At 39.7% G+C, this 18,415-nt stretch overlaps 1 protein-coding gene and 1 long non-coding RNA gene across 2 annotated transcripts in view; both read left to right on the top strand.

The window, feature by feature from the left end:
- LOC121946585 (uncharacterized) overlaps positions 1–8,232 on the top strand; it is a 37,752-nt gene extending 29,520 nt beyond the window's left edge. The window contains exons 3-4 of the long non-coding RNA XR_006106032.2: positions 5,176–5,272; positions 7,947–8,232. This is a non-coding gene — a long non-coding RNA (uncharacterized LOC121946585). The remainder of the gene's footprint in view (positions 1–5,175; positions 5,273–7,946) is intronic.
- A 1,993-nt stretch (positions 8,233–10,225) lies between these two features.
- bhlhe23 (basic helix-loop-helix family, member e23) lies at positions 10,226–11,945 on the top strand. Its single transcript, XM_042492496.2, has one exon. The coding sequence runs from the start codon at positions 10,583–10,585 to the stop codon at positions 11,264–11,266; it is 684 nt and encodes a 227-aa protein (XP_042348430.1). The 5' UTR covers positions 10,226–10,582; the 3' UTR covers positions 11,267–11,945.
- Positions 11,946–18,415: the final 6,470 nt, after the last annotated feature.

The raw sequence follows: 18,415 nt of genomic DNA, 5'->3' as shown, positions 1-18,415 counted from the left end.
GGGTTAAATCCTATTCGAAGGACAGACTAATACTGTGTTGATTTCACGTCTGAGCATACAAAAATGACATGGAGTTCCCCAAGGCTCCATTCTCAGGCCTCTTTTGTTCAACATCTATATGCTCCCACTTCTTCAAAATATGGAAAACATCACAATATTTGGTCATAACAATGAAAACACACAGAGATTTATATGCCAATATCACCAGGTGACTATGGTCCAATACAAGCACTGAGGTGCACTGAATAAAACAGTGATTAGCTGTGCTAACAGTTTCTTCAAGTAAAGAAAGTTAAAACCAAAGTAATTGTTTTTGGGGCCAAATAAGAGGGAAAAGTCAGTGCTCAGCTTCAATCGCTAAAATTCATGAACACATGTAAAGAAATCTTGCTGTAATTATAGCCTATCCTATTTAAATATGTCTTTTTATTTAGTCTTTTTATATGGCCTTGTGTGTCTTTTCTTGCATTTTATGTCTTATGCAAAGCACTTTAAATTACCTAGTTGCTGAGAGGTGCTTTCAGGTACAAATAAGTCCATATTGCCAACTGAACAGTATATTTCCCTATTTCTCATCTCCCCTATATATGAATGCCTTCACTCATGCACATGTATGTATGTGTTTGTGTACTAGCCACAAAATTGCTCAACATCTCAATAGAGTTCTCAGTCCTCCAGAGACCAGTGGATAGAAAGCAGCCTTTTAATCACTTTATACTGGATGTGGACTGGAAGCTGGAGTCCATGATTGTCAGGACATTGTTACTGAATACACTGAGGAGTTAAAACCAAACAACAAAGTTCTTCACGGTCCTAACAGCATTAATTACTGGGGTCATCATAATTTGGTTTTGTTCATATCCATAACATTCACCAACCCTCTTTTCTAATGTCATTTTTTGCACTTTTAGCTTCAATCTGTGCTGACTAGAACTTTTACAGCTCAGTGCTGGTGTTATTTCAGATATGTCTGAGTTAATTGTGGCCTCTCGAGTCTAGCCTTGATGTTAAGGGCTCATGGATTTTTTTTTTAAGATTATTTCTTGTGCTTTTTGCCTTTTTTTTGAGAGGACAATTTAAGCATGAAAGGGGAAGAAAGAGGGAATGACATGCACCAGAGGTTCAAGGTTGGAGTCAAACTTGTGTCCACTGCGGTGAGGACACAGCCTCTGTACATGGCACCCCTGAAAATGTTGTACATTAAAGGCCACTAAAAAACAAATATATATACAAAATTCAAAACATATATGTGATTCAGAGTCTGACTCAGGTTGTCTGCAAGTGCTTTTTAACATAGAGGTAGTGGAGTCTGCTGCGAACAGTGCTGGTTACAGCTATAGTGCTGACCAAGTCAAGAGGGTTTCCCGCTGAGGGAAACTGCAGTGCAGATCAGTGGCAATTAGCTAGCCAGAGTGATACACACACAAGGACTCACATGCACTAACATGTATGTAGCTGGATCGTCTACCACAACAAAAAACAAAGAATTTCAACACACACAAAGGTAGTGTGACCATATTCTCCACAGAGATGTTAGTTGTTTACTGCTATTAAAGATGTATTATGCAGAATTTTCCTGAAAAACAGTCTATTCCCTCAAACAAATTAAGCCCTCCCAATCATCCCTTATGACCCACTAGAAGTGTGTGGTGGTTTATTTATTTATTTGTAGAGACTCTGCCACCTGCCTGTATTTTCTTATTGTCCTCGTATTTTGGCTGTTTGGGACGTTCCTGGGCATAGCATACAAATGAGTTCAGATGCCAGACCATAAGAAGCACACATTCAAAAGAAAATCACAGACACAGCGCTGAAAAAATGAAAATATAGCATGGTAAAATGTCAATCTAAGATTAGGAATACAGTGTGACAAAGTTGTATTTGGTTTAAGCAGTGCAGGTAGGGACTGATAGATACACTGATAGATACTGTAGCTGAATGAGCTCTCTGCTGAGACTTTTCAGTACACTATAAATCCATATATTTGACCAGACTGGGCTGTTGCTGGTACCAGCATTTCATACTTGTAGCCCTCAGTACTGCCTGAACATGCCAAACTGCAGCTTTTACACCAAAAAATACAGCAAAGGCTGCTCTGGGGCTTTGGGATTTGCCAGATTAATTAATTTACTATTGTCAGACAGCAATTTCAGTACTTCTTAGCCTTCTATTACTGGCTGCCTGCAGACTTTGACGTGACTCACTGCCATAGTTGTTTTGATAATTACACAACTTTTGTTATAATAGTGTTAATAATTGTTTTGCATATTGGTTTATTCTCTCTGCTGTCATGGTTGGTAGATTTTTGTTTATTTTCAGTTAAAAAAAAACAAAAAAAAAAAAAACACATAGCATCAACATAACTAAACCAGGAAGTTTAGGCTTTATGTAGCCTACATGTTAGTATTTTGGAAGCATAATGAGGCAAAAACAGTTTTACATTTACTTGATTCTCTTAGTGTGCCTTGTGCTTTTGTGGTTAGCTTAAACATGTACTGGACCCCTCCTTTTTACACTATTCATTACGTAGTCCCAAATATCTTTCAATGAAGTTGTTGAGTGAGCATTGTGGTAAGACAGGTACGTAGACTCAATGCTTGTTCGGTCATGATAAAGGTGATGAACAAGTCAAATATTTCTCTGGAACAGCTGTAGAGATTGATTTGGCAGCTGTGACCGCACAACTCACCAGTGAATTTGTTAATGCGTTTGTGGTGCTCATTGAAACATCCTGTGTTGACTTAAGACAGAGTCGGGCTGCGGCACCTTTAAGGGGGGCGAAAGGGACTCCAAAGTGGGTCAGAGTAAAAATATCTTCAACAATTATTCATGGTACCCCGCCTATCTCTACCATACCTCCACCCTGTGAAAAATCTGCATTGCACTGCAGTGAGGGGAGACAAAATGGAAAGAAAAGAGATAAAGAGTGCGGAGACACATGTAAGAAAGAGGTTTGGGGTAAAAAGAGCAAAGACGAGTAAAGAGTGGGTACATTGTTTACTTATTTCGGCTTGGCTTGTGATGAAACGTGGGTGCAATGTACAATGCACAAAGTACAATGTGTGCCGCGTAAACACTTCCTTTGATGCTTGATGCTAAACATTTGCTCCGCCGTCGTCAGCGAGCCTCCCACCATACACCAACACTGTACCCACCATTTCAAATGACTGCCAAGACTGGCTGAATTAAACATGTACCACACCAGTCTTCATCTTTCTCATGTAACTTTCTGTGTATTCTAAGATGAAGCAAATGGTTTGGATTGGGTGGAAAGGCTTTTGCAAAGCAGACTTTGTGCAGTCTCTGTGATTGGGCAGGTACGGTGCATGCCGTCCTGTGATTTGTGTCTGCGGTGGGATTTTGGAGACTTTGGGTTGGGCGCTTGAGGTCGAATGAGTGTGAGCGCTTGGGTTTGTTTCGTCCTTTTGTGGGTGCCTGTGTGAAAAGCATCGTGATTGGAGCGATGAATGAAATCAAGCGCTGTGATTGGATTCGAGGAAAACTAGATTCCAGCGCAGCAGAAGGGTGTCATGGCTGCCAGGTCCCTGTAGGTCTGCACTGTAAATCCACACATTAATCAGAGCCGGCAGGGAGAGATCAAAGGAGCCTGTTCCATCTTTACTCAGAGCAGCACTTTGATGTGTGTGTGAGAGAGAGGAGGGGGAAAGAGCAGGAGAGAAGGAGTGTATGTATGAGAAAGGGGGAGAGAGTCAGACAGAGAAATTAGGATATGAGAGATAGCCTGGAGAGAAAACCCTCGTGTGTTTGGATCCTGCTGGGTCTTAAGATAAAACATATTAGCAATTATCATGACCTGGTGCAACTTCGACTATCAACATCAGTCAACACTAAAACATGTTCTTATAAGATGCTCTCATTGCACTGCCTCCACAGGAAAATCAACAGTGACAGCATAAGCTTGACATTTGAGAGTACAGTACGGCTCTGCATGCATGCACTTATGCACACATTTGTGCACACATGTATTGTTCCTGTCAAAAATGACAGCGCCGCCAAATTTTCAGCCATACAAAATACTTTTCTGCCCCACGGTGGTCCTCTCCTGTCACTGCAATGCAAACTCTCCCCAAATGTGGTGGGCCACCATTGTATGGCAGCTGAGCCTGCAGTTGCTATGGTGACGTCCAGCCGCAGCACAGGCTTTTAAAGCATCATGTATTATTAGTTGGTGTGTTGACACTTTTGCGTTTCTTCCATTCTCTGTGAATCAGAAGCTTTTAGTGCTCAGTCCCCACTGGAAAAAGGTGATGACTGTAGTGCTGTCATATGAACACTAGGGGATGTGATCACAACTTGCCATTACTGCTTGCACAGGGAATTTTTCCTGCTGTAGATCAGTGGTTGATTGAGCTTGAGAACATTTTCTTAAAACAGACTTCCAGAGGGTGTAGACATTTAGAATTGTCTTGTCTGCATCTCCTTTACAAATTGCTTGCGTTGTTGTGCCATAGTTAGACTAACCTGATTATTGCATAAAATCAAGATATACACTGAAAATAATAAGCATAACTAAATAAGCAAAAAAAAAAAAAGAGATCAGGTCATACTATTTTATTTAATGACTGATGTACACCTAGAGAGCCATACTTTAGCATTTCAACTATTTGTATGTGACAAGGCACGGGCTTTTCTGCCATCTGCTGGCCAAATTATAGAACACTGTCCTGTGGGTAAAAAAAAAAAAAATCATCACTCAGTGAAGAAAACTCTTTGCTGCAGTAGACTGAAACTTTGCCTCCTCCTTTGAGATCAAACCACCTATACAGAGGAGCCTGAAAACACCCCTACAGTTGAAACATATCTGAATATAAATCTGTCAATGTCAAAGGTCCGGTGTGTAGGATTTAGGGGGATATATTGGCAGAAATGTAATATTATATAGTATGTATGTTTTATTTGGTGTATAATCACCTGAAAATAAGAATAATTGTGTTTTCGTTACCTTAGAATGATCCATTGATATCTGCATAGGGAGCAGGTCCTTGTCTACAGAGTCTGCTGTGTTGTACTGCCATGTTTCTACAAAAAAAAAAACAAAAAACTGAGCACACATTAGCAGGTGCTGGGCTAGCGGCATGTTTCAGACATGCCAAACAACATGGGAAAAATACTGACTTGTAACATGAAACTGTTTTACTCTGTGTGTTTTTACAGGTTTTAATCAGTGGGTCAGTTTGTTTGCAGAGGATGAGACCCCTGCGGACACTTCAGATCCTGGTATAAATATCCTGAACATAGGATCAGAAATAAGGTGAGCACACTTAAACAGGCGCTGGGCTCATGGCCAGTCTCCGACATTACATTTTAGCTCAGTTCAGTTCAGCTTTATTGTCATTTTTGCTGTACATTTGTGTGCAGAGCAGAATGAGAGAGTGTTTGTCAAGCATCTCAGGTGCAAAATACAAAAATCGTAATTATGCAAAAAAAGGCATTGGAGAAACAGATTTGTAACATAAAATTGCTTTATTCAGTGTTTTTGCCAGGTTATACACCATGTCCATTTATATGTGAGAGAAAGAGAGAGACCCCTTAAGATAATTCCCCTCCACTAAAAACCTCCTGCACAATGAATACTAAAAAAACTTCAACTGCAAGAAGTTTTAGCTGGTTGCAAGCTGCAATCCTCACCACTAGATGCCAGTAAATCCCTCTAAATCTTACACACTTACACACTAGACCTTTAAATAGTGCCCATATACATTCTTTCAGATCTAAATATTATTTTCCTTTCTGATGAGGGAAACCTCATCAGAAAGGAAGTACATAAGGTCAAGTACATAATGCACAAATCAAACATTCTTGAGACACACAATGAAATGTTTCAAGATGGCATGAGTTTAGCAAGCATATTGTAAAATTTTGTCTGATACTTGCTGATGTCAAAGGCCACAGGTTGTGTATGTAAAAAGTAGCTTCAACCTGCAACTTTCAGTCTACAGAAAATCTTGAAGCAGGGTTGTATTGTTTCCTCGGCTGTTTCATTTGAGATAATAGGGCAGAGGAGTAATTGATGAAATTAACTATGGCTAAATCCATTTAGCTGCCTCAGTTTCAGGGCCCTAATATTGTGCATGCTGGCTCACTGTCACAGCTTACTGGAACACTTGAACAGAACAGAGCCAATGCTAATGTTATTATTAACAGCTGAGCTTTTCCTGCAATGACAAATCAAAATGTTGTGAAAAAGGCCGTCTGACTTTTTTATAGAGTGAAGTTTGTGTTTATAGACTGAAATAGGTTTCACATGCTTTTACACCAGAGTTTTATTTCATGAAATTAGGTTGTTCTTAGTGGTGTTATTGAATGGGATTTTTTTCTTAGTCACTAAAATTGTGTGTTCTGGTTTTACGTTATGTTGGTTTGGTTATTTTTGCGTAATTCAAACCTTAGCTGCCATGCACCTGTTTTGTTTTGTTTTGATTTTGTTGTTATTGATCGCTCCTGTATGAGTGCATTCATCTTGTGTTGCTTTTCTTAGGGAATCAATGCCACATTTTTATGTTCTTGCTTGGTGTTTTTCTGCTATCTGGTTCACAGCACGACTGTATTCAGTACTGAAAAACACACACAAACGCAGAGAAATTATATTCAATACACTGAAATGCATTCAGTACAAATGTTACTGATAATTAGAGTCCATTACACTCATTAAAACATTTGACCACTAAAAAGGTATGTGGCACAGGAGGGACTGAGTCATTCTTTTGCAAGTCACAAGTGTGACGCAAGTCTTTGTACTCAAGTTCCATGTGAAATTCCAAGTCCTAAACTTTGAGTCCTTAAAAAGTCATAATGTGCTTTTAAACAAATATAATGCCAATTTATTAAACAACAGAATCACGATATATTAAATTTACAAAAAAAAGCCTTTTAAGATTTGTGTTTATTTGATGAAAACTGAAAAAAAGTTTGTTGGAAGTTGTTGCATCTCCGTCTGTATTTTTCTACCCATGCGTTTTGCAGACTGCAAAATACCACCGCTTAATTTTTGTATGAAAAATAATAAATTTGGTTTAAAAAAAATTTAAAAATCAAATTGGGCTTCAGTAACATAACATTCGTTCTTCTTGTTTCTTTCTTGCAACTTGACTGGATGCTGCTGATTTGTTTCAAACAAAGTGGATCTGCACAATTAGGTATCGACTCGCTTTGAATAATAAGTGTTAATTGTTAGTTGATTCAGGAAATGGAGAAAAATTAACTGATTCATGGCACATTTTTTAAACAACATACTTTTTGATCTTTGGGCTTGGGGGAGAATTATCAGAATTTTCAGGTGATAAGGCTCCAAGTAAAGAGAATTATTGATGCTAAAGATGTAGTTTAATTACAAGCCTTCTTTGATTTTTGCCGAGTCTAAAGTCATCCAATTCTTGACTCAAGTCCACACCTCTGGTATGTAGAATATATGTGTTGTACAGCAAGTATGAAAAGTATCCCATACAGACTTGGTTGGGTCACTGATTGTTTACACTGACAGCTGAACAGTTAGGTCATTATGAGCTAAACACCAATTAGGAGGATGTGTTAGTTTTTATGAAAGTCTGCTAATCACTATTTTATTAGTGGGTTTTTGAGGAAAAATAAAATGTAGCAGAGCACATGTAGTGCGAGTGAAAAAAGTGTACAAAAAACCCCCCAAAAAAACACAATTTGCATACAGGATAATATTTACATTAACTAGATTAAGAAATTAACAGCAAGAAACAAAGTTAAACAAATAACATAAACATTTACATAAATACACAAACATAAATAAGACTACACACATGCACACTATTGCTAACACTCTCAATAGAGGCAAACATATAAGTGGAAACACACACACACACACACACACACACACACACACACAGAGGCACAAATACACTTGGGTATTTATTTATTCACACACTAATTCACTAATTTTTTTTTCTACCAAACAGATTGTCTTTGTAGTCCTCTGCGCCCTCTGTTTCTTAAGGAGGACCATCCCACCTTTTCAAATGAGATGTAACAGTATGATGTAATGGAGGGAGAAGCATGCATATGTACAGTATCACCATAATCAAGCACAGACATATTTGTAGGTTGCACAGTGGTCATATGATGTTAATCTGCACCCGTCCATACATTTCTATCTGTATATCATTCCTGTGTTTTTGTTGTTGCAAATATAATGAATAAAAAAAAACTCAGATTTAAAGTGAGCGCAGAGAAACTTTTCTATTTCAAAAGATGAATGTAAAAACAGCTTTCTGGTATCAAACTTTGCACAGTGAAGGTCAAACATTCAAATCAAGTAACAATGAGAAAAAAAACACATTTTGTACTTTTCTTAAGAAAAAAATCTTGATTTTAGAGCAGTATAAGAATACAATAAATTAAAAAATAACACCAGCAACAAATGCACAAAAAACTAACAATAACAAAAAAACAACACCTACAAAAACCAAAAACTGCATAAGCAGAAAACAAATGGTGTTTACCTCAGATCCACAAGGTGGCATCGTCACCCCAACATTTTACCCCTGAATATAGACCACAACCTGCAGAGAGGTAAACCTGCAGGAAGCCAGATGTGAAGTCGAGCTGAAGATTGTAATCACACACGAGGCATCATCATAGTGTAATTCTCTGTACTAAACACGGTGTGGCAGCCTTACCTTCTCCATTAAGTTTCATACTTGGGACACCTGTTTCTTTTCCTCAGGGGACCTTTTACTTCCAAAAAATATATCACTTGTTTGCAATGCCTGATTTGGATTCTTCTAAAAAACATCCACATGTTCATTAGGGCCGTAAAATTGCTAGAAAAGTTTACTCAGCTGTGAGGTCAGTTTTCTTGATGCATCTGGTATCACTATATTTTGCAGATGCAAAAGCTTGTAGGTTGTCTATATACTTCTGTCTTAATACATATTAAAAGCAGTTTATAGTGTTGATGAAATATGAGTAACTGAAGACAAAACTGAAGCTATTTGTCCTTCACTTTTTACTGACTGGCCTGTGTAAGGTGCTACATTACCTGCAAAGGTGACTATCTTGTCATTGAGTGTTTGGTGCCAATGCTGACTCCGCTTGCATGCAAGATGGGAGGCGATCAGGGGCACTTTTTCTAGTATATGCTTATTGATCTGTCCAGAGCAGGCTGCAAACTATAAAATATATAGCACTCTTAATGTCTGTCACTGCCATCTCGTCTATTTACCACTGCTGTGCACATGCACATCACTAAAGCGAATAGTTTAAGTGTGTGTCAGGGAGGACACAGTGTGGAGGTCACATGTTCAAACCTCAGACCCTCCTTGTGAGGTTACTTCTGCACTGTAAAATCTGACAAGTTGATCTTGCTTAAAATAATCTTGGAAACCAATTGCCTTAAAACATGAAATTGATTATAATCTTAATCTTAATTTATGTTTACTTTATATCAAATTGTTAAGTTTACTCAAATTTTAGCTGTATTTTCTGTATTTGCAAAGTTGCTGATTTAACTTGATAATGATAAAGTGGATTTAGCAAATGGCAAAGTTAGAAGATCTACAAGTTCTGTTTTGTTAACATGTTTAAGAATATACAAATATGACAGATAGCACAGTAAACTTGTTGCTAAAGTTGCTAAAACTTGGAAAGATTGGTGCAATTAAACTTGTCATTTTTAGCTGCAACATCTTCACAGAATCAAGTACATATAATTAAATTTTAAGCAAATTCAGCAGTTAGATATGAAGTAAGCATAAAATAAGACTAATAGTTGTATTTACTCATTTTTCAGAGCAATCGGTTTCCTAGATTTATTTAAAGTAAAATCAACTTGTCAGATTTTACAGTGTGTTCCCCTTCTTGATCTCTCGTGTGCTTCTGATCTAGACAGACGTATTCTTCAGACAGGTGAGTACTTTTGTCCTCCTACCTGTCTGATGTGGGCTCATGTTGCTGGTGTGCATTTTGTAGCAAATGAAGATTACATTTCTCTAATTTTAAGTTTGTTTAAACGCTTTACAGCAAAACAGGTTTAAACATAAAACGTGGACAATACAGTAACAGCAGCGAGGCTGGGTAGGATGTCAGTTTGCGTTGCAATTATCACATTATGATTGAAATTGGGAGTAGACTCGCGCTCATCCCCGAGTTAATTAAAACGCCCCCCTGATTGGACGGGCAGATAATCCCGGCGGGCCTCGTGCTCCTACTAACTTGCGAGCAGGGCAGAGCGCGAGTCACAATCTGCCCAAGGCGAGGGAGGGCACGAGAGACGCGCGAGAGGAAACCGACCGTGCGAGTAGGGGGGACACGAGCGCTCCGATCTCAGTGAGCACAATTAGAGAAGTGTTGCTGAACGTGGGCTATGCGCGCAACAAGGGGGGAGCGCAGTGTACAGAGGAGGTGAACGCTCGTAGAGGCTCAGACTCACAGCCTCCTTTCTTGAAGAGTCACTGCGCTGACAGAGGAAAGAAAGGAGTGAAGAGAGGAACTCCTAGAAAACAGCAACTCTTGGAGAGAGCTGCGTGAGTACAGTTTTCAAAACAAAAGGTAGTGATAGAGAAACAAGTAGACTTTTGCTGGTCTGGAAGAGAAAATGAATGTCAGCGAAGAAAACCTGCTCAAGTCCATCAGCAACGACGCGCTCCTCGACCTGACGCAGCGCTACGGCCAATCAGCCTTCGGGTTCGGACCGGGCCACGGCGCAGGGAGCCCCGGTCGGTTCCCGCTCACACCGGCCACCGACTTCCTCTCCGGGCAGACCGCGAAGTCCAACGAGAGCGGCGGGGAGCACACGAGCGACGACGAGGACGGCTTCGACTCGCTGGAGAGCCGGAAGAGAGGCTCATCATTTGGGGACGACAAGTCAGGGGGGCCCCTCGCCAAAAAGTCCAAGGAGCAGCGGTCCCTGCGGCTCAGCATTAACGCCCGGGAGAGGAGGAGGATGCATGATCTGAACGACGCGCTGGACGGCCTGCGCGCTGTTATCCCCTACGCCCACAGCCCCTCGGTGAGAAAACTCTCCAAAATAGCCACTCTCCTCCTGGCCAAGAACTATATCCTCATGCAGGCGCAGGCTCTGGAGGAGATGAGGCGGCTGGTGGCGTATCTGAACCAGGGACAGACCATAACTTCACCAATCCCCACCGCCCTGGCGCCCTTTGGACAGGCTGCCGTCTACCCGTTCTCGGGCTCCGCACTCGCCACCTGTGCCGAAAAGTGCACCACTTATTCTGGGACACCGTCGAGTCTCTTCAAACACTGTAACGACAAGCCTTGATTTGGTTCAATTCTCTTTTTTTCCTGAACTTTTACCTTTACTGCACCCATGTCTCTCTCCCACTCTAGTTATTTTTAAATCATTCTGTGAAAAAAATAAAACTAGTCTAATGCATAAAATATGGTTAAGTAATTATACTGCAATGTTTCATCAGATTTACATAGAATAAACACATTGGGCCTTCTTATAACATGAAGTTGTCGCTCGTACTTTACACACACTGCAGGCCATGTCCAAAATATGAGTTTGGGTAAATTTAAAGTTATCAGCTCTTATTTGTAATCTATGCAACATTCAACGACATGAAAAGAAATGCCAAGAAATGCGACCTAATCTCACTTTTAGATTTATTAATCCAGCAATTTTGAAAGGACTTCCCTGGACTGACTGCTCTGTGGAGGAACACATGTGATGTTGGCTGATATATTTTCTGAGGCGATGTGTTGACAAGTTTGTTTTTTGATTTTTTTTTTAAGTTATTGCACATCTCACATGATTGTATTGTACATCTGTGAAAAAAATCACTTGCTCCAAGACCCGGCTATACTAATGGTTATATAATTACAGCCTATACATTGAAGAAGCGGTTTTGTTTTTTTTTCTTTTTGGTTGTGTTGCAACATGGATTTCATATATTGTTTATATGTCTTTATAATTAAAACACATATCTATGCTTGGACCCGGTTTGCTTCATTTCAGCAACATTTTTAGTCACATTAAGAACACATTTAATAGCGTAAAACTTCGTCGTATGCATTTCCAGCCACAAATGCATACGACTTATTGCTTTTTATAAAAGCTCATTTCAAACTTTTCTTTTTTATTATTATGTTAATTGCGTTAAATGTTATGGATTAGGATTTTCTTAAAACTAACCCACTTTTAACGTAAAATTGTTGTGATCTTAAAAAGGCTATATTTATCGCTACATAGGAAATTTAACCGTAAATTAAGCCGACAAAAAATATGCAAGTCAAATAGTCCTCTCACGCTGCTGAGATAATATCCACCTCTCACCCTCTGACTGGCCTTCCTAAAATCATGACTCGGCAACTTTTCTTTTCTTGCATGAGAGACCCTCTGACATGCGGAGCCGGGTCTAAACGCGCTCACAGGGGGCTGGTGGGGCCCGTTTGGCACGCAGCAGGGTCGGTGGCGCTGAGGGGAAGGGCGCAAGAGCCGCCCGGGGCACCCAGGACCTGTCTCTGGGTATTTGGGTGATTGCAGGCTTCCATGGCGGGCTCTTAGATTCTGGACAGCTATTAACACGATTTCAGCTGCTGTCTCCCTACTCCACTTAATTCAGTGAGCGTTAGAGGGCCAGTTTGCTTTTGCAGGTTTTGACTTGTGAGTGGATGCATTTAGAAAAGAATAATGTATGTATTTGTATTTCTGAAAACATATCTGTGTGTTTTCTTCTTCTGATGGCAGTAACCTTTACCTGGAAACTGACACCACTGTATCTTGGTCTACATTTGTCCACAGTGTTGGCTGGTGTTGATGCTTTATTGTTTGGGCTTAATCATTTTTATTTTATTTGGCATTATTTAACCAGGTTTGTCCCATTGAGATCAAAGATCTCGGTTACAACGGAGACCTGGCCAAGAAAAGCAGCAACACAGAGTTCTAACAACAACTAAAATTAACACAAAAACACACAGATATGAGTAAAATACAATAATCAGATAAAACAGACAGCCCCTACTCAACAGATTTCACCATGATTTTAAAATCATTCAGTGTTGAAGCTTACGATCATTCTGCAGATTATTCAATGCTGTAGGTGCAGAGAAACTAAAAGCATTTTTTTCCCAATTCACTTCTGACTTTGGGCACAAAAAGATGCAAAAAGTCCTGCAAATGAAGATTATAATTCACATATTTCAAATTCAAAAGTGAACATAAGTAAGTAGGAATTTTACCAACAATCACATTACATTTAAATGAAGGATTTTGTTCATATTGACATAAAGAGATGGCTTGATTACAGTATATGTTTACAGTATTTAAGCAGCAAGTTAACACCAGAAATTTGGAAATTATTGTCCATTATAATCCACATAATACTGAATTAGATTATGCTGGAGTTATATTGAGTTCTCAAACCAGTGATTTTTTTTCATCACTTCTAGTCTACAAAGTTTACGAATTAGCAGCATCTTTCATAATAATTTTTAAACATGCTAAATCAACATAAATGAATACTTTCAACCCTAGGTGGTTAGTTCAGTTTTATTTATAAAGCCCAATATCACAAATCAAAATTTGCCTCAGGGATCTTTACAGCATACAACATCCCTCTGTCCTTTGACCCTCACAGTAGATAAGATAAAACTTACCAACAAAAATATAAAACCTTTAACAGGAAAAGAATGGTAAAACCTCAGGAAGAGCAACTGAGGAGGGATCCCTCTTCCAGTATGGATTGATGTGAAATAAATGTCATGTGGTGCTCTTTCTTTATCATCATATCAGCATTAATTTGGCGCTGTAAGACAAACTATGTAGAATACATTATATGTAGTTCAGGGCCAGTGTATTAATGCGAGTCACACAGTGACTAAGTGATCCACCCCAGTCTCTCGTACAATTTAGCTGCATGTCACAACAACAGGCCACCCATGGCATCTTAAATTGGCCCTCTGATGACACATGTCTCGTCTGAGGCCCCTCGACACAGTCAGGGCAGCGGGGATGAAATGTGACAAATGCTGCCGATGATGTGAGGGATCGGGGCCCTGCGCTCCATCAGTCCCCGCACAGCCTAATTGCCATCAATGAGATGGTTGCCTTTTTTTTTTTTTTTCACGGACAGTTGGGTGGTCATTTTCCCTCTCTATAGGTCTTTAATGTAGAGCTGCTGAAATATATGTTTTACTGTGTCACCTTATTATCTTAATGGCCATCAGGGTGCAGAGTGCTAGTGTGTCATTTAGCTTGTAGGCTGAATCTATACATAAAGACAGATCTGTCACATGATATAGTGTTCCCTGACCCTATTGCCTACCAGCAATGGATAGTGTGTTCTTAAAATTATAGATCATCTTTCCCTGCAATGAGATAGATATGTAGTTTCGGGATGTGTGCGTCTTTGTGTAATTTGCCTTTTTCTAGATGACCACTTGCAGAGTATTGAAATATTATTAAATAAGTGGGAAAGCATACCCAGTGTATTTATGTTACTCTGTGTAATGTGTGTGTTTAGTGCACACTGGAATTGATGATAGAAAGAGGCAATTTCTCATTTTAATTTTTTATTTTTAAATGAATACACAATTTATGTCTATTTTTGCATTTGCATTCTACAACAGCATAAAATGAAGCTGGTCAGAAACACAATTAATTGTGTTTCCACAGAGCCAAAACACAACACAAAGACTAAAACAAACATACAAGAGGATGATTTTTAGTAATGCGATCAGAATTGTATAAACACATTCAAATTTTGGATGCAACAAAGCAAACAGATCAGTGCCTCAGTATGCCCTGGGCATGCCCCTGCAGAAAGTCTGCCATGTGTGGCAAGATGTAAAAAACAAAAACACCAAGTGAGCCCGTCTGAAACACTTAAAACGGCTGCAATAATTAAAAAAATGTCTTTAAAATTATGATTGAGAACATATATGATGCAGTATAAAGAAAAAGACAATTATGCACATTTAAAATATATGATGAAAATATCTCAGTGGCATCTAATTGATTTGTTGTATGAAGACACATTTAGACTGTTCGTGTATCCCTCATCAAAACACATTCTTAGTCAGGTGGTGTATTGCAAATAAACATAATTTTATCTGTAGTTATGATGTCATTTTATAGTTGTATAAAGTTGTATATTGTCTCTGCTGTTTGTCGCATGCAAGTTTTTATAAAAAACAAAAAAAGTCAATGTAATTCAAAATGTTTAAAATGTGAATACAAGGACATTTAAATTACTACAAGTGTATTTTACTACATTGTCTTTCACTGTCTTTTATACACCTGCCCACCGGAGGAATTATCGCTGTTGACATATAATGTAATGAATGCATCAACTATATTATAGTGTGAGATAAACCATCTATTAAATGTTTATACACTGTTTTTAAAAGCTTAACAGGAGGTTTGGAGTGGTATTAGTATTGGCCATTTTATTGGTATTAAAAAGGATAAAATATATCAGATATAGTAACATTACTAAGAATATCTTTATGCTTATTCTTACCTATTGTCTGCTGTTGACAGAGTCTTTATGCAGACGAACACACAGCAGTACAGTCAGTGCACCAGCACTCTCACGACAGCCCAGTGTGGTGCAGGAGTACGGACAGACTGTGTGATGTCTGTAAACATTTGTGTTTGCTCTCAGTGGGATAGAAAGGGAGTGATTTCATTAGCATGGCTCGGAGCTTTGAGGTATGTTTGTGTGCTTTTCTCCAACCCGATGGTATAGTACTAAAACCATATGCCCTTAAGTGCGTACCTCTGCCTAATGCATCTGACAGCGCTGTTTTCTCTAATTAAGTTCTCTCTATGTGCAAGCTCATGTGTCTGATGCACATTGTAGCACTTCATCACACACATACACACAGACTGTACTTACAACAGGGGGCCTTGAAGGAAAATGAACATACTTCAACTCTGATTATGCTTACAGTGGGGGATAAAGGGGCTTTATAAAACATTTGATTTTTTTCTTTTATTAAAATTTGCTCACAGAAGCACAGTTGTGGCTTTAGAAGCCAAGTGGCATGGAAAATTTGGATGTTTCCTGCAGGTTCATGATGAGGTGAGGAGGTGAGATAAACAATAGGACTAAAAAAGTGTGTGTGAGGTGGTATAAAAAGAGAGCGTTGAGAAAGAGATGGTGCCTCAGTGTTTTTGTGCCGGCGGTGGCACTGTAAGGACCCCCCACCCACCCATCACCCATGGACCCCCTAACTTCTCTGCTCTGCTATGACATCACACTCTGTCGTCCCTCGCAGCCCCGCCTTGTCGGAAGCAATGAGTGGGTGAGTCAGTTGGTTCCGAGGAGCCATGTGATTCGGGGCGACGTTGCTGCGAGTGCAGCGGGATGGGCCGGGGCCCTTCATTCGATAATCAGACGTCTAAAGGGGGGTGGAGAGGAGGATGTCTGTTTGTATGTGTCTGTGTGTTTTGTGCATTGTGTGTATGTGTGTTTTGTGCTCATAAGGCCACAAACCCTCGAAACATGGCAGTCAGGCAAAGCGTTTTGCTTATCGCCACAAGGCACCTGACACCACGCATGGTAGACTCAGACAGTGTGGCAGGGGCCAAATTAGGCCTGGTGGGAGGGAGCAAAGATGGAGATGGCGGAGCGGCTGTTGAATATAATATCCTATTCAGGACCACAGTGGCTCATCATCTCTTATAGATTCACGTTGTAAGTCTGGAGATCCTAGAGTGTATGAATGATGGACGCAGCTATAGTGAAGTCACCAGTTAGTCTTGTAGACTGCTGTTTTGAAGCCTTAAGTTTGGCATTTCGGCTGTTGCCATCTTGTTTTCTTGGAGCCAGGATTAATAATATTTGAATGAGAGGTTGAATGAATGAGATTCAAGTGGCCATTTGATTTATTGCAGTATTTGACATTGCCACATTGGCTTCATTTTTTGAGCCTCAGAGGTTTTTGCTTGATAAATCTCATGATGGTCTAGTTTTGTTGCAACACTTCCACTTTCTTAAACCCTCAATAGAGTGCTGCGGGAATGAGTCCAACAACCGAAAAATGAATTAGCATTTTAGCACTCCTGGTTACCTTGTTTCAAGGTCAGTGTTTTTGTTTTGTTTTGTTTTGTGGTTGGATGTCTAAAATAAGGTTTGTGATTTACATTAGGTTGAGAGACATTCACGTTTTGTTCCATAACATAAAATAAGTCAGTAAATACCCCGCTCATATATTTTGAAGACTTTATGGGTCTTAGGCCCAGTCAAGACTGAAGATTTGCGACAGATGAGTTGAAACTTGCAGTGAGCTGGTCTGCAACATTCTGAAAATTATTAGTTTACACCAGTGCGACGACATAAGATGGCTTATCATCTCAATAGCACAGCTCTCCTCTGTTCTAACTTCCTTCTTTTTTTGTGGCTAAGTATAATCTGTAGCTTGTTAAAATATGAATGACAATAGTGATATTGAGATACTTGCTACAGTTGCATTTCTAGTAATGATGAAATGGCAAAAACTAAAATAAAACGGCTGGAGCTTCAGATGAACAGTATTCATAATAAATGTTCCACAAAAATTTAAAAGTCAATGAGTAGGCTATGAGCTTGAGACATGAGCACATGCAGCGAGCAGCAGCAGCGACCCACCGTCTGACACGACACAACATGAGACCAATACACGTGTCAACTGCCGCATAATGTAAATTAGACGGGCTCAGCTGGGACAGAGCCAGACATAGCCAACAAATACCCCGTCTGTGGACAGACTTGGCCAGCGGGCTTCGCTATGAGCCGATTGGTTGATGAATCAGGTGATGTGCCTGATGTACTAAAACCAGTTGCTGGCGATTTGACAAGCTGGGTTTTTGGTTCACCCGACTGAAGTTGAAGTGAGACCGGCCAGTTCCCACCGCTGAAACTTTTCTACGCAACGTTCTAAAACGATTTTCTCTCGTCACAAATCTTTGGACTGAACTGGGCTAACAAGTGGCTAAATAAGACTACAGAGCTTCATCATGCTGAACATTGCTTTGCAGTCTCGTTGTGGTGGCAGTGTTGAAGTCCTGCGACTGCAGGATAGTTCCTTGATACCTTAACATTAGCTTTTACTTCTGGCAATTGCATTTAGGTTCTAAAAATCATAGATTATCAAAGACTATATTGCTGAACAAAACATGTAAGTATCATAAACCACAGAGCCTTTTTCTGAATTAATCCAAAATCCAATGGAAAAATCTAATTGGCTTTTTGTTTAGGGAACCAGTGTGATTTTGACTTCCTTGTTGCCCTTTACAAATAAATGTCATCCCTGCACCACTCTATTGCTCTCTGCAATAGACTCCCCCCTTCTCTTCTCTTCCCTTTACAGTCCCTCCCCCCTCTTTCCATCACTCTCACTCTTTTCTCCTTTTAGCTTGTTGTCTTGACAGAGGATGTGAGTTGACAATCAGGGGCATCCGTTACTGTAGCACTGCCTAATC

The sequence above is a fragment of the Plectropomus leopardus genome, chromosome 9 (genome assembly GCF_026936395.1).
Source record: "Plectropomus leopardus strain MGB_pleo_1.0 chromosome 9, ASM2693639v1, whole genome shotgun sequence".
NCBI lineage: Eukaryota > Metazoa > Chordata > Actinopteri > Perciformes > Serranidae > Plectropomus > Plectropomus leopardus.
Note: the sequence above shows the minus strand (reverse complement) of the source record. Positions and strands in the feature narration are given on the sequence as shown.

Excerpts from the sequence above, each read along its gene's own strand:
- bhlhe23 (XM_042492496.2), top strand. The coding sequence starts at position 10,583 with ATGAATGTCAGCGAAGAAAACCTGCTCAAGTCCATCAGCAACGACGCG.